The sequence below is a fragment of the Balaenoptera borealis genome (assembly GCF_965194805.1).
Source record: "Balaenoptera borealis genome assembly, chromosome: 9".
Lineage (NCBI taxonomy): Eukaryota > Metazoa > Chordata > Mammalia > Artiodactyla > Balaenopteridae > Balaenoptera > Balaenoptera borealis.
In genome coordinates this window covers 9777645-9800356 of record NC_138873.1, presented here as the reverse complement: position 1 = coordinate 9800356, position 22712 = coordinate 9777645, and the positions used below count along the sequence as shown (strand labels likewise).

The 22712-nt window shown below is 44.7% G+C and overlaps 1 protein-coding gene across 4 annotated transcripts in view; it reads left to right on the top strand.

Moving 5' to 3' along the window:
- ZDHHC14 (zDHHC palmitoyltransferase 14) overlaps nt 1-22712 on the top strand; it is a gene marked incomplete at its 5' end in the record, with an annotated part of 272487 nt that overhangs the window by 162554 nt on the left and 87221 nt on the right. For 2 of the 4 annotated variants that reach the window (XM_082404609.1, XM_082404607.1), the window contains one exon: nt 1382-1542. In XM_082404609.1, the coding sequence (XP_082260735.1) occupies nt 1382-1542 (161 nt within the window). Of the gene's footprint in view, nt 1-1381; nt 1555-22712 lie in introns of all 4 variants that reach the window. The other 2 variants (XM_082404608.1, XM_082404606.1) reach the window with 1 other exon arrangement.

The window sequence follows — 22712 nt, the reverse complement described above, 5'->3', positions numbered from 1 at the left end:
GGCCCTTGGTCTTGAGTTCCCAGTAACCACTCCACATAGACCTGTCTGAGTCACCAGCTGCTCGAAAACTAGATACTCTAACTTGCCTGATGTTGGTCTCAGCAAAGGGGACCATGGCCTGTGGTCCCCGAGGCCTGGATGCTTGCCAGCATCCCCTTGCCATCCCATCAGAGACCTTGCCACCTCCCTGCAAGTACTGCACAGGAGTGGGGTGCTGTCCCCAGCAACCCAGGAATGAGCACCCTGGCTCACCTCTTGAGCAAAGCTTTCCAACCCTTTCTTCTCCAGCTCCCTCTCTTTGTGTGGTCTTGAGTATCTGGAAGAGTATCCCCTGGTGAGGCAGACCATCTAGGAGGTGCTTTCCACTCTGGATGTTACAATTCCATGATTCTGTGTGGTGTTCCTCGATGCCCATGAGGTTACTGAATGTGGTGACAATACACTGACCAGAGTCATTGCAGGGCCATCCTTCACTCAGCTCCAGGCACCGAGCTAATTTTCACTCTGCCTCTCACCACCTCTGCAGAGTCAAGGGGCAATGACAGTGGACCAGGGTGGTGCTTAAAGCTGCCCTGGTTCCTGGATCCCTGGAGCCAGCTGGCATAAATGTCAGTGTGTCCCAAGGGCATCTCTCCCTGACTCATAACAGCCCCTGCTGTGTGTCAGTTCATTCACTGCAGGAGAGTGAAGGGTTTTCATAGAATCGAGATGCACCATGTTCATCCGTTGGTAGCTCAAAAATGCCTTCTGGAAGAGCATGAGACTATTATATTCCAGCTGCCTAAATCCTTTTAATCCTCTTCGGAAACGGCCTGCAAGTACATTTCCATAGCTCATTAACCTCTTTTGGATAGATTAGCTCCAAAATATTGAAAAAATGATTTCTTGCCTTTTGATGGTAGCTTGTGGTTCTCTGCGTTCTGTGCCCTGAGTTGTCTGACCCAGGGAGGAAGGGCCGGGTCTGATGAAGACAGTTCCAAGCTGGTGTCGTCCTATGTTATGCAATTCCAGGGATGGGTGGAGAATCACATAAATCATGTGCTGTGTTTACAGTACAAAGGGTGCAAGCTCTGTGCATCTTACATTGATTGTGCAAGCAGGATTATTTTAATTTTTCTGCCAATGTCTTTCCTGAGTAGCATGGTGGGAGCAGAGGATTATTGTAGCTGGGAAGGGGGGGTTAAATTGTCCACAAGAGAGAATTGCAGACCTCCCCAAATGTAAATGCTTAAAACATAGATGAATTTTTAACGGAAATCAATTTTGCTTCTCCAAAAAAGCCGTTCGTTTCTTGGAAAATACAGAGTGATTACTGTTGATTACTGACATTGTATTTCCTTTCTTTCTCCCCTCCCCTCCTGCCTTCCCAACCTGCTGGCAGCTGTCCATATCTAGCAGTGAAAATCACCCCTGCCATCCCCGTGGTCGGTGGCATTCTGTTCTTCTTTGTGATGGGGACCCTGCTACGCACCAGCTTCAGCGACCCTGGTGTCCTTCCGCGAGCCACACCCGATGAAGCCGCCGACCTGGAAAGGCAAATAGGTAACCCTGAAGGTCCGCCCTTAGCCTCTGGTCACTGCCCACCTGTGCTCAGCCCCAGTGCGGGAGGACAGGAGAGGAGCCCGTGCAGGAGGGGCTGGGCGCTGGACAGTGCCAAGTCCCCGGGGAGGAGTGCGGAAGTTTTCACTCACTTGGTCTGAGGATGACCTGAGTAGGAGGTGGGATGGAAAGTGGTCGGAGGTAAGGCTGAGGGACCGGCGCACTGGAGGCAAGCTGGCGGTGCCGTCAGGCAGGCCACTGCCACCGAGCTCTTTGAAACCCGTGCGTCCGAGTCCGCTCTGAGAAGGAGCCTCTGTTGTGAAAGCTGTAGTTCCTGGTGGCTGCTCTTAATTCCCTTTTATTATCATCATAGCTGAGCTCTGGTTTCCATGGTATAAACCTGGAAACGTTACATCTTAGACTGCTGTCCTATTTATCCAGCCTAGGATCCAGCATTTCCTTTATTAAGGCATAACAAAGATGTATATTTCTGATATATATTGAGATGAATGGCTTTATTTTTCCTTAGACATTGGAAATCCTAGGATTAAAAATTTACAGCAATCCATTTTAAAGATATTAAAACCAATCCTAATCCCTCATACAAAGAACCCTTCAAGTCCTTTTTTTAATTAAAAAGAGACCTTCCTCTTAAAAGTTTGCCTTTGTGAATGTGTAGCTTTGCTGTGGTACAGTGATAATTTGACAAGCGTGGCGGGGGGCTGTGATGACTCAGTGTGAACATAAAGTTTAGGCATGAAAAATCATTTGACAGAAATAGTTCTCTCCCAGTGGGCTTCCCTTCACAGCCCACTCAGATGAAAGACCCCCACTTTCCGCAGTATAAAGAGGTACAAGTGTGGGTCTTGATAGGCACCATCTGCTCTGGTCCACCTCCCCAAGTGCTGAAGCACAGCCGTGTCCTTCTCTGAGCATCTGCTTCCATCCTTCATCCCTGTCACCTGGGAGGGGAGCAGTAAAGGAGTCGATAATGGGAGTGTATGTGAGTTGTCTGCTGGGCTGCAGCCTCCTTGTGTCCTGAGGTAGGGAAGTGGGGAGACAGTCTCTTTCTTTGACACCACATATTGAGATTTGAACACAGAGTATTATTTCATAATCTAAATCCTACATTTATAACTTGTTAATAATCTGTAAAGGCCATCCATGACGGTCATTGAATTTGATCACATCCCAGCAAGTTTGTGAGGAAGACTTTATTATTACACCCATTTTACGAATAAGAAAACGAAGCCCCAAAGTGGTTAAATGGGAGAAAGTGGCAGAGCCAGAGCCTTCAACCCAGGTCTCCTGGGTCTCATCTGTTGTTCTTTAGGGATGTTCTTGTTCTTGAAGGCCCAGTTTCCTTCAAGGAATAGAACGGGGCCTATAGAAACTGCGTAGTCTATGCCCATGTCAAATTGGCACAAGCTCGAAACTCCTACTCAAGCAGTGTGCAGACAGCCCAGCTCCCCTCACTGGCCGTTAAGCATTTCCGTGCTGTGATCCTATTTTCCCTCCCACCTCCCTGTTAGTGCTAGGAGCATCTGCAGAATCAGCAAGATCAGGAACTGGGGGGTCTTTTGCCTTCCTTACAAAGTGGATAATAAAGAGTGCCATTGGGATTCTCTATTATGAATGCAGATTCTAAGAGGCACAGAGTTTCCATTATTAACATTGAGGAAGTTGAATGATTCACTGAAGTGCAATTTTTTTGTTGTTTTGTTTAGTTTTTTTTTTTTTTCTTAAAGTTGATAACCTCAGAGCAGTATTTTTCAACATAAGCAATTTTTAAAAACCAGCTCTGCCCCTATGTCTCCGCCCCCCAGAGACACAGATTCTGTGAGAGAACTAGATGGGGTAAAGGATAAAACCAAATTTTGTTTCCTGTGAAGGAGAGAAAAGGGGCTGTAGAGACAGGGCTTTGGCATGGCAGAAATTAGTAGCCTGGCACATCCTTCCCTGAAAGGCAATGATAAGCCTAGACAAAATAGTCAGAAACAATCATTTCATGACTCTGGAATTTGAGGAGTGGTTATTCATGAAAAACTGACGAACTTTGGGTAAGAACAGTGGGAGTCTGTGGCATTCTGTCCTGGGGCTGCTCGAATCGCCAACCTGCGTTCAGAGGGGAGGAAGTTCTACATGGACAGGACAAGCCCTGAAAACCAGCAGCACCCCTGTCTGAGGAGCTGACTTGATTTGGAGTGGAGCATGGAAAACACCAGAAACTGAAACTTTCACCTTAAGAAACTGGAAAAAGAAGAGCAAACTAAACTCAAAGCAAGTAAGAGTAAGGAAATATTAAAGATGACAGTGGAAATCAATGAAATAGAATACGGAAAAACAACAGAGAATATCAGTGAGCCCAAAAGTTAGTCCTTAGAGAAGATCAACAAAATTGACAAACCTGTAACTATACTCCGCTGACCCTCCACTCCAAAAAAAGACAGAGAAAAAGAGAGAAGATGTGAATTACCAAAATCAGGAATGAATGCAGGGGCATCACCATCAACTCTACAGAAATTTAAAGGATCTTAACTTTATGCTACAAATTAGACAACTTAGATAAATGAACAAATTCTTAGAAAGCCATAATTACCAAAAAAAAAAAAAAAAACGACTCAGGAAGAAATAAAAAATCTGAAAAAACACATAGCAAGTAAAGAAACGGGTTGTCCATATTAGAAAGATGAATTTGAACACTTACCTCACACCATACACAAATTTTAAATGGATCATAGACCTACATATAAGAGCTAAAATGATAAAACTTCTGAAGGAAACATAGAGAAAATTTTCATGACCTTGTGTTAGGCAGAGTTCTTAGATATGATACCAAAAACATGATCTGTAAAAGAAAAAGATGACAAATTGAATTTCATCAAATTAAAAACTTTTGTACTTCAAAAGATACCATTTAAGAAAATGAAAAGACAAACCACAGACTGGGAGAAAATATTCACAAATCGAATATCTGATAAAATATTTCATACTTGTATCTAGAACATATTAAGATCTCTTACAAGTCAATAATAAGACAAACAACCCAATTAAAAGATGGGTAAAGAATTGAACATTTTCTCAAAAAATATATATGAATGGCCAATAAGCACATGAAAAGATGCTCAACATCATTAGTTATTAGGGAAATGCAAATCAAAACCATAGTGCAGTACCACTTGACACCCACTAAAATGGCTCCAACCAGAAAGACTGACAGTGTTGATGAGGATGTGGAGAACTTGGAACCCTCATGCATTACAGGTGGGAATGTAAAATGGTGCAGCCACATTGGAAAGCACTTCCTCAAAAGTCCTCAAGAAGTTAAAGTTACCATATGACCCAGCAATTCTATGCCTACGTATATATCCAAGAGAAATGAAAATACATGTGCTTGTATGTGCATTATACCTAATAACCAAAAACTGGAAACAGCCCAAATGTCCATCGGTGGGTGAACTGATGTACAATACGTGGTCAATCCACACAATGGAATACTATTAAGCAGTAAAATGGAGCAAAGTGTTGACACAGGTTGAAAGAAGCCAAATCAGAAGACTAAATATTGTGTGGTTCCATTTATATGAAATGTCCAGAAAGGGCAAACTTTCAGAAAAGAGAGCAGATCAGGGATTGCCCAGGCTGGGGATAGGACTGAGGGCTGACCACACATGGATGTGAGAGAACTTGTTGGAGGGGTGAAAATGGTGTAAAATGGATTGTGATGATGGTTGCATAATCTAATAAATTTGCTAAAATCATTGTATTGTGCACTTACAATGGATAACTGTTACGTAATGTAATTTATACCACAACAGAGCTGTCAAAAATAAAAAGGAGGAAGAGAGGAAAGGAGAGAGGAGGAGGATGGAGGAGAAGGAAGCAGGCTCTCCTGTCCTCTGGTTGTGGGACTTCAGGCTAGTTGTCCACTTTCTAAACCTCATCCCACCATGTTCTTAACTTCAACATGGGAATAAGGACCCAGAGCCTGTGAGGTTCTCGTCAGGATTAGCTCAGTAAATCGTAGAAATTTTTAAGAAACATTCTCCTCTTTTCCCATTTGGTTCTCTCTTCACCTTCGATAAACACAGATTCTCATAAAAAGCGACCCGATTTGTGATGGAAATAAACAGCAGAGCTGGTCTAATGCTTTATAAGGAGTTCTCCCGTATATCACTTGGCTGTGGAAAATAAGATGATCTTTCAATGAAATCTTAGCACGTTTATTTTGTGCTCTCTAAAGAAGGAAAAATGAAAAATGAGATTTGGAAACTTTTTATTATTAGAGCTATTGATTCCAATTATACATTGTATTTCTCTGCGTATAGAAGCCCAGAATAGCCACTTGAAACCAGCCATCTGAGGAGCTGATTGAAGATTTGCCAAACATCTGACCAGCTACCCCGTCTTCAGATTTCTGGAGAGAAGTGGGTGGTGTAGAGGAGGCTGTGTGTCTCAGAGTCTGTTCCAAGTCTCTGGAAACGCCTTACACTTCTTTCTTCTGAAAGAGCCTTCCCAGTAACTCATGTTGCAGCTAAAAAGACAGCCAAGAATGCCAACAGGGGTCCAGGGAGGTCCTGCTGGGGTCATTGGAGTCCTGCTTGGAAACTTTTTAGTTTTGGAAACTCAGTTCTTTAAGTTCACTCAGGGACGATCAGATACTAAGCAACTGATTTGGGCTTAGAAAAAATGACGATACCACATTCACGGGCTCCAAGCATTTCATTTCAATTAGGGATAGACCTTTCCAGGGATCAAAATAGGGGAAAGAGGCGGGTCTCCCTCCTTCCTTCTGTTCCATGTGCATCTCTTCCCATCCTGAGGTTGCCAAGACAGGGATGGCAACAGTGAGCTGAAATATGCTCTCCGCCTGTCGGGCTCCAAAAGCAAGGCTAGTTATTTAGGAAACTCTCTCCCCATGTCACGGTAACCCCGACCCCAAATAAGTGATCTAATGGCTACCTGGTGAGGATGGAATCAGATTAAAGGAAGCCAGGTGGCCTTTAAAAAATTCACCTGTGCCATGGCAGAATCTGAAGAATTATTGTCTCCGCTCTGAACCTTTTACTGGCCGGCTAGAGTACCACTCTGCTGGACAGTGCCCATGTGTGTGCCTCCCTTCCCTCTGCTCTGACCCCCTCTCCTCTCCCTCCTCTTCCTCTCCTCCCCCTTCTCCCCCCCCTTCTCTCCTCTCCTCCCTCCTCTCCCTCCTCCTTTCTTCTCCTTTCTCTCTCTCTCCCACACTCTTTTGGTCAAATTCTCATCATCCAAGAATTTTCCTTGCAGTACACAGAACCAGTCACCAGTTCTAACCCTGGAGTTGATCTTTCATTGCCTCCTAAAGCCGTCCTTGGGCTGGGTATCCTCTAGAGGAGCCGTCTAGGAAGCAGGCAGTCAGCTTCCTGCCTCCACGGAGGCACTGGCCTTGTCATTAGCTCAGGTCTACACTGTCCCAGAGAGTGCAATTCCTGCAAGGGCTCTGTGGAGACAGGATGTGTTCACCACCCATCTGACTTGTTAGTTTTTTTCCCAAAGACATCTTAATTCTATGTTTAAGAGTAGAAACATTTTCACTGGAACTTTAATAACACTGATGGAGTTTTGTTGAAGAAAATACTTTCTGAGGAGAACATTCTTAAGCGAATTTAAGACCTTAATTTTCTCTATTGTAAAGCTACACTATTTCCAATTTTTTCTCATTGCCATTTTTATTGTACCAAAATTATTTTTATTGGAGTGATTTCTATTCTGTGTAAAATTTATAACTAAGATTTTTTGTTGATTTTTTTTAATATTATGAAAGCTGCCATTATGAATTTTCTTTTTTTTTTCCAATTTTTTTCAATTTTTTTTTTTGGGTTGCATCCCACAGCATGTGGGATCTTAGTTCCCTGACCAGGGATTGAACCCACTCCCCCTGCACTGGAAGTGCAGTGTCTTAACCACTGGACTGCCAGGGAAGTCCCAAATTTTCTTATAGAACTGTTATTTCTACTACAGCAAATTTTCCTGGTGATTTAATTTTTTACTGTGTGAATTTTTTAAGCTTCTTTTTACTGGTAATATTCACCATAAAATTGCTTTTAAAATTGATGGTTTCATTTCTTTTTTGCCATATAACTAGTCTATTGGCTGTGACTGATCTGTGATAACCTCTTCCCATACATTTTGCAGTCACTTTGTATGCTGTATACTAGATAGCCACACTTGAATATGCAAGAAAAAAAGAAAAAAGGCAGACATCAAAGATGGTTAATTTGATTGATTTTTGCCAGTTTTCTTTTCAGAAGGTGGCATTTTCTGTCCATTTCTCCTATTCTTATTTGCATCTCCCTACTCATCTCCAAAATTACCACAGTTTATCCTTTGTGTAATTTTTATTTGCAGTGTGGTCATTTCAGGATCTCATGAACATTCTGCTAGACCAAGAACTTTGTCTAGAATTGAATTGCACCTGCCTCTCTGGGATTCCTTCCTGCCCCTATCATTCACTCTCCCCTGCTGCCTGTTCTCTGCCCTGTTCTTTGCAGCATTATTATGATGCCACTTCATTAGCTTTTAGACTTTCTCTTTTATGCACCAGCTTAAGCATTTACCTGTGTCCACTGAAATAACATATTCTCTGCCCTTTTCCTGTAAAGTAATTGGTTTATTGGTCCATGATGAAAAGGTAGAATAGTATTCATAGCTATTTTCATTAAGTACTTCTCTCGTGCCAGGCATTATGCTAACCTCTTTCCATGTATGATCTCATTTAAGACTCACAACAGCCACTCCATGATGTTTAGACGCTATTAATGTTCCTATTTTATGTAAGAGAAAGCTGGTGCTCAGATTTGCTGAAGGTCATCTGACCAGAGCTGGCAGTCAAATACAGGTCGCTCTGCCATGACACCCTGTGCTATTAACCACCGCCTGCTACTGCCCACCATCTTGTTGCCCCAAGGGGAAATTTCTGGAACCCCTGGAGCAGGTAGTACTTCCCTTTGCCCATAAGTTATATTCTGTCTCCCCGCCCCAGATTGTCAGCATCACCTGGTCCTCCAACTTCCCTGGCCCATTGGCTGGGTCTCCCTGTCATAGGCACGGTCAGAAATAGAGAGCCGTGTCCAGCACACTGTGGCTAGCGGGCCTGGTTCTCAAATCCTGAGCCCAAGTGGGTGGAGAAGAAGAGCTACAGGGAAACTGCAGACAATCTGACGGCCCTGTTGGAGCTGCCTCGCTGATGTCTAGATGTTCCCTGATGCTTGTGAAGGAGTTAAGGGAAGGGGGGGGCAGGGTGTCCTACCATGTCTGAAATACCTTCTAGAAGAGGCATTTCCTTGTTTAGGAGAAAATGCCAGAATCATCTAGTGTATACTGATGCCAGGGAAGGGTAGTGAGTCTCCTATAGAAATGCAGAGTGGTTGCTTAGAATGTCAAAATTCCTGATTGTCTCTTTTTAAAAAAATCCCAGCCTGGGAGAGCTGGAAACCAGATGTCACAATTCAGAATTATGGTATTTGGGGAAATACCACAAGGTTCCGAAGGGTCTAGTTCTGAGGGATGGAAGGAGCTGGAGATTTTGTTTTACTGAAGGATTTGGAAGAATGGGTGTGTTTCATCCAGGATGCTCATTGAAGCCTATGTTATTTCTTCTTCCTGTAGAAGTCCAAACTTTTGGGAATGTACTGTGTGCTGGAACTGAGGCCAGTTTCTGGTGCAAATGTATTTACTGAGCCTAAATTCCTAAATCTACATAGGTATTTTAGTGACCTCCGTAGTCCCCATCCTGAATCTACTGGGTGTGTCTCAATGTAGTTGAAGATTTGACTTATGTATGTGTATGTGTGTACAGATTGGAAAATCTTCTATAGAATTGATGAACTCCTCCCTAAAAGCAATGCTATCACTTCATTTCAGGTAAGGGGAAATCTCTCTCTCTCTCTCTCACTGCACCAATGTCACAGTCTTTAAAGAGTTTGTGTTAAATCAGCAAAGTGATGACATAGAGCAATGTTGACATGCTTTACTTTAAAAAAAAAAAAGTACTGTAATTGTAATCATTTCTCATATACAAGGCCACAAAAAGGGGAAAGATGATGAAAGAACCAGGGTGAGGAAAAGGTCAACTTCAAGGCAACGGCGGAAGCCAGATGCTGCAAGGAGGGGAAGTAAAGGATCAAGTGGCATGAAAGGGATGGGAAAATTGGGACCACGTGGTTCAAGAATATGGCTAAAGGAAAGAGCAAGAGTCTGGAGCTTGTTAATGGAAATTAGAGGCCCATCCTTACCCAGCTGGGGGCACTACGAAGACTGCTGACTCACGGATCTCGGATCTCGTGGCTGTAATACAAGAGCTTTCTCAACTCACCTCCCTGACTGCAGGTAGGCTGGTTCATTGCAATGCTCTGAGTCATAGGACGTCCCAGTTTAAAGGGACCTCAGCAATCATGGAGACTGTCCTGGACAACTCCCTTAGTTTACAGATAACTAAACCAAGGCTCAAAGAGAGACAGGTACAAATCTGCCAATGCTCACACAGAGCGAATCTGAGACAGACCTGGGACTCCAGCCCTAGGGTCCTGACGCCACGTCCAGGTACTATACCTCTCCTTTGACTTTTTTGCTTCTGAAACTGAATCCCTAAATCCTAAATCAAAGCGAGGTCCGTGGAAAAGCAACATCAACATCACCTGGGAGGGGCTTCCCTGGTGGCGCAGTGGTTAAGAATCCGCCTGCCAATGCAGGGGACACGGGTTCGAGCCCTGGTCCAGGAAGATCCCACATGGCACGGAGCAACTAAGCCTGTGCACTACAACTACTGAGCCTGTGCTCTAGAGCCTGCAAGCCACAACTACTGAGCCTGAATGCTGCAACTACTGAAGCCCGTGTGCCTAGAGCCCGTGCTCCACAACAAGAGAAGCCACCACAATGAGAAGCCAAGTGGCCCCTGCCCGCAGCCCGTGCACCGCAACAAAGAGTAGCCCCCGCTCGCCGCAACTAGAGAAAGCCCGCGCGCGGCAATGAAGACCCAACGCAGCCAAAAATAAATAAATAAAAATTTAAAAAATCACCTGGGAGCTGAGTAGACCTGCAGGACCTCAGCCCCCAGCCCACCTGCTGAATCAGCATCTGTCGTCTAAATCAGACGCAGGTAAATCACATGAAAGCTGAGAAGCACAGCCCTAAGGCCTTTCCACCTCCCTCCCTGCGACGGGTGCCCAAACCTATGACCGTCCTCTCCAACAGTCAGTGTTTGCTTCCTCTCCTCTCAAGCTCTCGGGACCATCATATTTTCAGGAGTTTGGCGCACTACAACTTGATTTACTTTCAGCATTCAGTGTAACAACCTCCTGCAGCAAATCTGAGTAGGTGGCTTCACATTCTTTATTACTACTTATTAAAACAACTGTATCAATAAATATTTTCTCTTTAGATAGTGCTCTGCAGAGTTCAAAGTCCATCTATGTTTTCATCATCAGTAAAGTATGTGGCTGGCTATGAGCGCCGGCTCTGTCAATAAGTTGATTGAGCCTGCATCCCAACTGTTCCACTCGCTGTATAATCCTGAGAAGTGTTTAAACTTCTCTGGGCCTTGATTTTGATGCGTATAAAATAGATCCACTAAGTGGAAAGATCCATTTTAGTGTTACTATTCTGTGATTCTAGAAATAAACCCTTCTTCCTCCTTTGCTTGACCATGAAAATCTGGCAACCTAAATGCTTTAGAAGGTTATTAAGCCTGAAACAGGAGTGACATATTCTGTTAATAATTTTAGAATGCAAAGCTATACGCACACCCATGTAAATTCAACAAGTAAACTGTAGTTACTGCGAAATAAGCGAGATATTTAAATGACTCACTGGAATATTACTATCATTATTACTTTAACTGGTATGCTTGGGAGGGTAAAGCAGGATGATGAAACAATAGCTGTTTGAGTGAGGGAATGAGTCAGCCAGTCAATAGGTTTTAGAGGGAAGTCAAAGCTAAGGCACTTCATCCAGGCAGGGCCTGTTGGGCAAAATGGGATCTGGTCACGCCGCCGGTGTGTGCGCTGGGCGGGATGGGGAGGGAGGCGAGAATGGCCTTTCAGGAGAGAAATCCCTCCGGAGAAGGTTAATCAGAAGAGTGGGCAGGCTTTTTGTGCTGGGAAGTGGGCGGCATTTTCTTATGACAAGTGTAGAGTAGCATGAAAGGCAGCTCAGGAATAAAAAGAAACAAAGGACTCCGGGAGGAGAGAGGAAATGGAGTGGCAAGGAGGTGGGGCGGTGCTCAGCTGGGAGGAGCCGGGAGAGGCCAAGCAGGTGCAGATCCAGGAAAGGATTACCCGCCACACTGAGCAGCAGAGATGATTTAAGGAACAAGTGCTGTGGTCAGAGAAGCAATAGGTCTGCCTTGACGTTTTCTTGGGAAGAGCTTTTTTTTTTTTTTTTTCCTTTTAACAGCCCAGGGAGTCATCCCACATACTGCTTTGTAACAAACACCTGCATGTTTTGTGGCTGGAGTCTAAATTTAGGAATCCAATTTAACTGAGAGCCTCTTGCCAAGCAACCCATTTGTTAGTGTCTCTGCTTATCCTTATCCCTCACCTGTCAGATGCCCGTGTGTCATTTATGCACTCACATACTCTGTGAATGTGTAACTTCGTTGACATGTTACCTTTGGGGTGTGTGATATCAGTGAAACTGTGTCATAATAATCACCCTCTGAAACTGTGATGTAATCCACCCAACTCACTGTTGTTTTCCAAGTGAACTTTCTTCCTCCTGCTTTGGAGTTTAATGCTGCAGTGTAGGGATTTACAGCTGGTTTGCGGCGGGGGATTGGGCATGCTATATCTCCCTTCCCTCCTGTGTCCTAGAAAACTCAAATCTACGTTATGGGAGATAGCTCAACTGTTGTGTTTCTTATAGATAAGTTCTAAGGCTAAGACTCATTGCCTAAGAATATAAGTAGACTAATATCAGCTGTGTTGTCCAAGTTTATGATGGGCATTAGCACTCAGAGGCTGGAAGGTACATGAAAGAGGACAGAGAAGGCATGAGGTGGTTCTATCTGGAAGAATGGTGGGGCTCTTCCTGCCACCATGTTTGGTACAGAAAAAATTCCGCACATTTTTCATGTATCCAAATTTATCTTCCAAGGCTCCTGTAGGAAAAATTTGGCTTATGTAGATGGACAGAAGTGAAGACCATTTATTTGGAAACTGTAGATTAACACTTTCTAAGAGAAAACAGAAATCCAAGTGGATGAATGCCATACTACATACCATCAGAATCTGGAGTGTGCACTTGACAAAATCTCTTTATTTTCCTTTAAGGGTAGAAACTTGAAGTCCAGGGGTCCTTGAGTGAGTGAATGGATGAGTTACTCCTTGCACTCAATAGAAATCAATAGAACAGAAATAGGCTAAAATCTCCTGTGGCCCTCACAAAACTAAATGGAACACGCTTGGAGCAATACTGAGTTCAATAGAAATATAATGCAAACCACATGTGTAATTGCAAATTTTCTAGTGACATTAAAGTGAAAAGGGATAGGTGAAATTAATTTTAATAGTATATTTTATTTAGCCCCATATATCCAAAATATTATCATTTCAACATGTATTCAATATAAAAAAGTACCAACAAAATCCCTTACATTTTGGTGGTTTTTTTGGTATGAAGTCTTTTCAGTGTGTATCTCGCACTTACAGCATATAGCAATTCCGATGCGCCTCATTCCACCTGCTCAGTAGATACATGTGGCTAGTGGCTGCCATATTGGACAACATAAACATACAGAACAAAGAATTGGACCTAAATAGTTATTGGAATCTCTCAGAGTTCTTGGTATTGTTTATCTTGTTTTGGGATCATTCGAAAGAAAAGCTGGGGAGAATGTTTTTAACTTTTTTGTTTTTGAAGGAGAACTCATTCATTCAACATATGTTTATTGAGTGCTTACTGAGTCCTAGGCACTATGATAATGGCCAATTATACTCTTAACAGATTTCTTTTTTGTTTGTTTTTTTCTATCAATGTAATTGTGAAGTTATAAACAACAGAATCATCTGAAATACCTAAATAGACTCATTTTTATTGTTAACTAATATGGTTAAATTCCATATTAGGACACTGGTTCTTAAACTTGAGCATGTCCCAGAATCACCTGAAGGGCCTGTTAAAACAGACTCCTGGGCCCATCTCCAGAGTTTCTGAGTCAGTAGGCCTTGGGTGGGGTCCGATAATTTGCATTCCTGACAAGTTCCCAGGAGTTGCTGGTGATGGTGGTCTGGAGACCACAATTTGAGAACCACTGGATTTCTCCTTTGAGATCCTCCGCCTGTTATGTATTCCATAATACATATCTGAAGGCAGAGTCAAGCATCTCTGGAGAGCTGAACAACCACAGAACTCATGCATCTCAAAGGGATTAGTTGGGGAATGGGTGGCTTGCTTTCCTGTGGTCTGTTTCCTAAGATACAAATATAGTGACTCAAATAGGAAATTTAAGAACAATACCCGGGGACTGAATGATCTGGTACAAACTCATCTAAGGGAAGCGTGCTGTGTTTATGCTTTGGGGACCAGTGTCACAGATCATGGCCAAGCTAACCCCTCTCTGCATGGATCCGCAGGACTGGGGAGCTGTCATTTAACAGTTGTCACAGATTTCCAGAGCTCACCCATGGGCTGGGGTGAGAGTATCCCAGGGTTATCAAAGCCTCTGAGTACCGCGTACTAGCAGAAGGATGTTGAAAATTTTACTTCTCGTGCCTCATGGGAGAAGTTTGTCTTTCACTTCCTATCAAAGGATTGCTGATTATCTGAAGCCAGCTGGAGCTGTTGTCTGGCTGTTGGGACTGTCCTGCCTGTGTGTGTGGTGTGTGTGTGTGTGTATGTGTGTGTGTGTGTCGTCAAGGGTTGCTCCAAAGCCAAAAATCCCAGCAGGAGGACACGTGGGGCATATATTATTTTATGAGATGTAACTCTTCTGCACTCACTCAGGTATAATGGATTCATTTGGGAGAGTGAGAGTTGGGCCGTCGCAAGTGTCAGTGAGGCCAGAACTTTCAAACTGGATCCTGGTAACACTCCTTATGTCATATGGTTGATTTGAATTTTGAAATTACTTGGAGAAGAGGCCCACTTGAAAGGTGGCTTCTGATCCTTAATTAGGTTGTTTTTTTTTTTAAGATTTTTAAAGTCTTTATTAAATTTGTTACAATATTGCTCCTGTCTTATGTTTTTGGTGTTTTGACCGTGAGGCATGTGGGCTCTTAGCTCCCCAACCAGGGATCGAACCCACACCCACTGCATTGGAAGGTGAACTACTGGACCGCCAGGGAAGTCCCAATTAGTTTGTTTTTAGTTTGTGCAGTTTCACCATGGTTCAGAAGGCCCATCTTATTGAACATGAATGTCATATGAGCCTCGTCTAAAAGGACAACGTAACACTCTCGCCAAGATTTCTTATCTAATTATTATTATAAATTCCACAGTGTATGCATGACTCTTTGATGGATTGGAATTCTAGGCTTTTTAAGCCAGTGAGTGAAGCATGGGCATTTGGGACAGGGCTGCCCCTCTGTTTTCCTGGTCACCGCTCTGCAGAGAGAGGTTATTAAGAGCAACGCAAGAATGCCTGTGGTTGCCTGCTTCCCTCAGCTTCCTCACCTGGGCAGGAGTAGGTTAAGGGCTTGCTCACTTGTGCTCTGTATAAACCCCCATCCAGTTACGGGTGCTTCCGACCGAGGTGCGAGTGATGGTCTTTTCTTCCCTGTTACCACCTTTTCAGACCAGGAGACGGTGGCTGGGTGTTTCATTTCCCTGCATGCTGTTCTCCTGTGCCTCAATCCACTCTACATCAATTTTAGCGCTGATGCACCTTCCTCATCGCCTCTGCCATTCTAGAAAAAAGAAAGACACATTTTTCTCTTAGATGCAGATGAGAAGGTTTTGCTGTCATATATGATATTAATCCCATGAATACCAACAAAAACGTCAAGTTCTAAGAAAAGAACCCAGAAATGAAAGCGGTCGAGAGCAGGTCACGTGTGTGTGTGTGTGTGATTGTGGCCAGTGTTGAGAGGAAGCTGTCTGTAGTTGGACAAACTTTTGCTGGGTGACTACAGAGAGACGACTGCATTTTTCTCCGAACGAGCACAGAATGCTTCAAACATTTATGTGGCTATTTTTTATCTTGTGATGACATATCCCAGGCACTTAATGAAAAGTATTCCCGGCTGGTTGTTTAGTTAGAAAATGAATCATTATCAGTTCATCTATTTTAAGCACGGCACTATCTTAAGAACTATGGAAGAATCAAAAGAAATCTAGCTGGAGGCTAGCATACAGAGTGAAAACACTGAGGCTTCTTTTTTTTTAAACAACAGAAATTTATTTCCTCACAGTTCTGGAGGCTGGAAGTCCCAGATCAAGGTGTCGGCTGGTTTGGTTTCTCCTGAGGCCTCTTGTCCTCAGCTTGCCTGCTGATGGCCAAGAAGGCTTTTTAAAACAAGCAAACAAACAAAGGCACATCAACAAGGGCATATGGTCGTGATGCAGGGTTTACAGTCTTTGCGCTGCTGACAGTTTGAGGCAGAGAACTCTCTGTGGTGAGGGCCGTCCTAAGTTTACAGGATGGGTAGCAGCATCCCTCCCCTCTACCCACTAGATGCCACGAGCACCCCCCTGCCCCAGCTGTGAGAATAAAACTGTCTCCTGACTGCGCCAAATGTCCCCTGGGAGGTAGAATCACCCCAGGTGGAGAAACTGAATTTGTGAGGATTGAGGGAACCATGACCCTAGGAGAGAATCAAGAGAGATTAATCACGGGGAGTTGTCTGGGAAAAGCAGATCTGAGCTGGATCTCAAAAGACAAGAGGATAAGAATTGCCTGAGGCCATGGTCCCTGGGGTGGAGGTTGGCAGAGAATAGGAGAAGGGAGACATTTTAGAAAGTAGTGACTGAAAAGGGCATATAGGAACCCAAACGAGATTTCTTTGGCCAGCATGGGTGGTACATGAGAGTAAGGGGCAATAATGAATGAATTTGGCTGGTGTTTGTGGTGGGTAATAGCCTCTCAATACAGGTTTCAAAAGGCAAGAAAATAGAACCAGGAAAGAATGAGAATGACTCAGGCTTTTATAGCACACACTGTACACCGAGCACTGTCTTATTGTGTCACAGGTGTTAATTTAATCCTCTCAGCAGCCCTAGGAGGCAGGTGCTATTACTATTCCTGTTTTACAGCTGGAGAAACTGAGGCGTGGAAAGGATGAGTAACTTCCAAAAATCTCAACCAGTAAATAGCAGAGCCCTGATTTACCCCCCTGTCCAGTCACTAAGCGCATGCTCTCACCCGTGGCACTGGGGTCAGGGGTTAGTCCGGGTGGTTCCTGGGTGATGGAGTTCTCACCAAGTGGCAGGAGTGGGTCTGGAACCCAGGTGGTCAAGCAAGGTTTGAAAGGAATAAAAAACTCTACCCTAGTTTTCAAAAACGTCAGGAATTTGTTGGAAGGGTCAAATAGATACTCAGATTGTAGAGGAAAACAAGGGAAGCAGAGTCGAGCAGATAGCTCAGATCCATTAGGCCAGGAATCAGGACAGGGGGTGTAAGGTGAACATTGGAGCCGGGGCTTTGAGCAGGAGAGGACAGGTGAGGCCTGGGCTGGGGGCAGGGTGATGGGCAGACAAGGCTGCCACCGAGTGCAGGCGGGCCAAGGTGGGTCCCAGGTAGGTCCCAGGTGAGCCGAAGAAGAATTTGGACTCTGATGGTGAAGCCAGCAAGAGGCGGGGGTAACTAGAAGGAAGGTTGGGGGAGAAGGAGGCTGGAATTGGAGATGAGGCTGGGCCTGTGTCGGGGAACTTGGGTGCGGAGGGATGGCTCCTTGAGACAGGCCACGTGGTGGAAAGGCCGTGGGCCTGGACCCTGGCTCCTCCATTCACGGCTGTGATCTAGGCCCATTGCTCAGCCCTCCAGCCTGGGGGCCCACGTCTCTGGAACCTGCCTCGGGGGTTATTGGAACAGTTAAACGAGATGGTCTACACATGAGGCCTAGTCCAGCAGAGGGAGATGCCCTAACGGTGATGAGGTCAGCTGGAGAGGAAGAAGTTGGAGCCAAACCAACGTGAGGACACCATCGGATGGCAGTAACGGGATGAGGGTCTGGTCGGGACGGGGCTCTGGGAGAGAGAACCGTGGCGCTGTTAGAGTTCGTAGGTGCCACTCTGATAAGAGAGTAATGAAACGTGATTTTTGCCATGTTGGGATTTTTTTTCTCCAGTGGGTCATCCAGTACATAACAGTCTTTATCTAAATGGACAGAAATTGAGCATCAGGGCTGAACAGCTGATTTTCACATTTGGTGGAGGTGCGTGGTTAGGTGTTGTCCAGTATCGTGTTAGGTTGAAGAATGAGAGAAAAGCAAATTTTTATTCTAAGGGCAGGACTTCGGTTGTTCTTATTTGTGAATTTAGCTCTAAAAATAACTTCAGCATCCAGACACTTAAAGGGTTTGTGGTGCCTCTTGTGAGCTGGGCACACCTCCATCCGCAAACTTCCCAATTTCATTCCCTCACCGCTGAGAAAAGCGCGAACAACAGATGACTCTGAGGGCATACAGACCGAAGGCAACGCACCAGCGTGAAGCCTCGTGCCGTGCAAACCTGGGCAGAGTATCAGGAACTGCCTTCCCCATCGCCACCCTAATAAATAATGTAAATAGAGATTTTTCACTGATTTCCAATGAATGTTTTAACTGCCTAAACCAGTGCTGTCCAATAGAAATATACTCTGAGCTGCAAATGCAAGCCACACGTGTCTTTTAAATTTTTCTGGTAGCCACTTTATAGTAGTAAAAAGAAACGGGTGAGATTAATTTTAATAAGATATTGTATTTCAGCCAATTCTTCACAGTATTATCATTTGAACATGTAATCAATATTTAGAGAGCATTGAGATATTTTACATTCTTGCTTTCTTATTAAATCTTTCAAGTCAAGTGTGTATTTTACACATCTCAGTGAGACAAGCCACATTTGTAGTGCTTAAGAGCCGCAGTGGCAGAGGCCACTGTGCTGTACAGCAGAGGTCCAAGTTCCCCAACTGCAAGGCTGCCTTTCCAGAAAAAGGCTGGTAATTACTCTGAGCTTGGTCCACATCACCCTGGTTCCCATTTGACTGATGTCTGTGGACAAGAATGCAGGTTTGTGGTTCATTTCCCACCTCATCTAGTTTGCGTTGCCAGAGGGAAAGAGTTTAAGAACCATCCATCACCTTGAGAGCCCCAGATGGGCCATTTAGTGACAAGAGCAGCCCATCCAGAGGGCTGACATCCAGCATTACTAACTTCAGAGGAAAACAAAACTAATAACTTCGGTGCCAAAATGGAATGCAAGTTTGTGAGAAGAAGGAATTTCAAATATAAGAAAGGCAACAGCCCATCCATAAAGAAAGACGGTTTTCAGACTAAAGCAATGAAAGACTCAGGATTGTATCTTTGGTTTTATTTCTTCCTCCTGAGATCCTCATTTCAGGTCCTTCCGATTCCATTTTTCCACTTGACAGCACACAGGGTGGTTCTAGGGCATCAACGCTAAAATAATAATTATTGGGTTGACATTTTGCAAAAATCACCAAGTGAACTCTGGGGGTATAAAACAATATAACAGAGTTCAAAGAATGTGGAATGGGGATTTCTCTTCCCTGCTGGAGGCTCCTTTTTCTTTCCTGGCCAAACGCACAGAGAGGGAGGAGCTTGCTAGAGGAGAGAACATCTGGAAATGTGACCTGCAGGGAGGGTGGCCCAGCTCCCAGCCTCCGGAGGCTGGATTTCCCCTCCAGCTCTCTGAGAGAAAGGAGAGTGAGCACTTCTGAGTCTAATCATACTTCAGAGTTATTACAGCTCAAAACGTGCAGTGTGATGATTGAGAGGTTCTCGGGCTTCCCACGAAGCTCGCCCGAGATCAAAGCAGTGAACAACTGCTCTTCCGGGATGATAAATGGTTGTCGGTTTTCTTTCATCAGTATTTTAATAACTATTTGCACATTTTGGCAATTATGGACACAGAGAGTCTGATGACGGTTACAGAAGCAGCTTGCAGAGGTGATTCACGGGACGCAGTTGGCCGTCAAAAGCAACATGCGGGTTTCAGCCCCGGCACCTGGCTGCCCGGCCACCGCCTGAAGCAGGTGTGCAGTGGCTGTTGGGGTGGAGCAGCCGGTGCGGAGAGGTTGGCTGCCTTGCCCTTGGACGCTCTCTTCTCCAAGACAGCTTCGCTCCCCAGCAAGAGCACTGAAAGCCCCACTCCAGAAGCAGCCACTTAGCTCTTTCCGTGGCTGCGACTGGCCACTGAATTCTGAGCTGCTTTGCCAGCCGTTCCTGCCTGTGCTGGGGGAGGAATCTGACAAATCGCCTCCCCTTGGTCTGTCGGAGAGAGCTGGACCCCCTGCATCAGAGAAGGCACCTTCTTGGAAGAAAAGTACTGTTGGTGTTTCCTGGACGCTTCTCATTTCTCAGTTAAAGTCATATTCAAACCACTTATGTCACTGTTTTGTGTTCCCTCATGTCAAGCTCCAGGTTATCATGAGTACTATTTGGTAGCATACTGGTTATAAAAGTTTTGCCTGGAAAAGAGTCTGGAAGAAAAGTTTTTAAAGGCCTGGAATTCGTAGGAGGAGCACAAGGAGGTGTCTTTCCACATTGTAATAAGTTTCAGAGTTGAGTGTGAGAACCAGAGTAGTAAGATGATGGAAGAAACCCAATCTGAAAGGAAATTGAACTAGGACCCACTTCACGGAGTTTCAGCGAGCAAAATTTAAACCTTACTTGAAAAATAAATATGAAGATGCTCATTGTAGAGTTATCTGTACCAGCGTAAAGAATTAGGAGCAGCTTAAATGTACAATAGTAGCAAAATGGATAAATGAATTATTGTATGCTTCTATGATGACTCTTATGAAGTCATTAAAACATTGATTTCAAAAATATATAATGACTTATGAAAATGATCTTGATACAATGTCAAATTAAAATATGCAAAATATAAAATTGTATGTCCCCTGCAATGTTAATATGTACATAAGCATAGCAAAATGACTGGAAAGGTATGTAAAGAGGGTTTTTTGCAGTTGGATTGGCCATAAATTTTTAATTTTAAATTAAGTTTTCATTTTTTTCTTCATGTATTTCTGATATTCCAAATTCTCTATGATGAGCATATATTTTATAATCAGGAAAAAACGTAAATGTCATTACATAATCTCTGGTCGGTGTCCTTGCCACAAACATTTGCTAAGACTAGTTACCTGACCTTGGCAAATCACGGATCTTCTGTTGGGGCTTCATTTCCTCATCCGGGAACGAGACCCAGTGGCCTTGCCTGACTCACAGAAGCATTATGAGGAAAGGATGCATTAACCTGAAGAGCCTGTGAGAACAGCCAACTGCTTACACAAGCACAACGTGCAGCTTTGTGTTGGATATTGTGTCTAATTGCAAATCCGCTAGAACATAAGAAGTAAGAAACAACAAGGCTATAATGACATGTTTAGAATCAAAACCCATGAGAAACTAAAGCTGAAAAATGGCCGGCACTTGAATGCACACAGCAGGAAGACATTCGGGTGGGCCAGGTCCTCGGGGTCTTGGGTGTGTTAGCCGCCTGCTGTGAGGATGGTCCCTTATAGGAAATGGCTTCAGAGTCGGTTCTGTCTTGCAGCTGCTCCTGAAATTGATGTTTACTCTGCTTCTCACAACAATGTGCCTGTGAGTACGAGAAGCATGGCACAGATGGAAGGGGGGCAGGCGGGGGAGGCATGCCCTAGATGGACTGGGGGGGCGGGTGGTGACAAGGAGAGAAAGTCCTGAAGGCTTTACCACCTGAGTTTTCATCAGTACCTGCTGAGCCAGGACTTGGCTGGGCTAAGGGTTTAGATTAGAATGCCCACAGAGGTTTTACAATTTTACATGCTAGTTCTTTATCCTATGTCTTCCTTTTTGATAATGAAATGTATTTATACACACGTGAACACCTTCCCCTGGACATTCTGACTCACCAGTTGGCTTCCCCACAAGGCAGATGAATGTCTTAAAGTCTCAAATGTGAGGCCCACTCTCCTACACTAGGAAAACTATAGGGGACACAGATGACCAAGCAGCTACCCTCGGTTTATAATCTAAGGGACATAAACCATACACATGCACCTGGCACAGTGTAGGTGCTCTTACACATAGCTCTCGAACTGTTGAGTTGAACATAAAAGCATAAATGTAAATGCATAATGTACATGCTTAATGTACATGCTTCATGTATAGAGGTTCTTGGAATCTCTCTTAGCATCTGAGGGTTTTGTGGGTTAAGTGAGAAAAACCTGGGTGCTTATAATTTACCAAACAAAATAATTTCAGTTCCTCAGCTCAGAGAACTTTCTGCTGGGAAGGGATAGAAGGTTCAGTTTGAAGGGGCCCAAAAGAGGTGCGTGGGCCCTCAGATGACGCACCTGCAGACTGAATCGTGCGGCGGAGCACGCCAAAGCGCGTTCGGATCCACCACTGATACTGAGACCTGAGGTCTGGGCAGCGAGGGGAGGAAGCGGGGTCCAGGCTCCCCTCACCCTGAGAGCTGTGAGAAGGGCCAGCACAGCTCCCAGGCCCGACCCCTAGCTGCCCGGCCAGCAGCCCTTCCAGGGAGAGGCCCGCCTTCGCCCACATTGCGCTGGCCCCCACTCTTCTGTTAGGGGCCTGGGGGGCGGGGGGCCAGCCGCAGCTGCTGCTAAGGCTCTCCGTGCAGTGTCTCTAGAGAGACGTGGGCTGGGGGCTGCCCTGAGAGGGTCCGTGGAAGCTCTTCTGCTCGTACACAGCAGGAGAGGAGTCTTTGAGCTGCTGTCTGCCCACGCAAGGTCTGCTGACCCCCTGGGTGAGTCACCTAAGCTGCTCGTTGAAATGCAGATTGGCAGGCCTCATCCTGAACCCAAGGATCAGAGCATCTCAGAGATTATGGCCTGGGAGTCTGCTTCTAGCACATTCCCCAGGCTAGCCTTTTACACAGTAATACTTGAGATTCACTGCCTTTCATCAATGCTCATGGAGCATCTTACACGTGTGGGGCTCAGACAGCCCTGGGGATTTGATGCCCCCTCAGAGGATGGAGGTCATGTCAGCTAGGAAGCCATCAAGTGAGAACCCCATCCGTTGTCT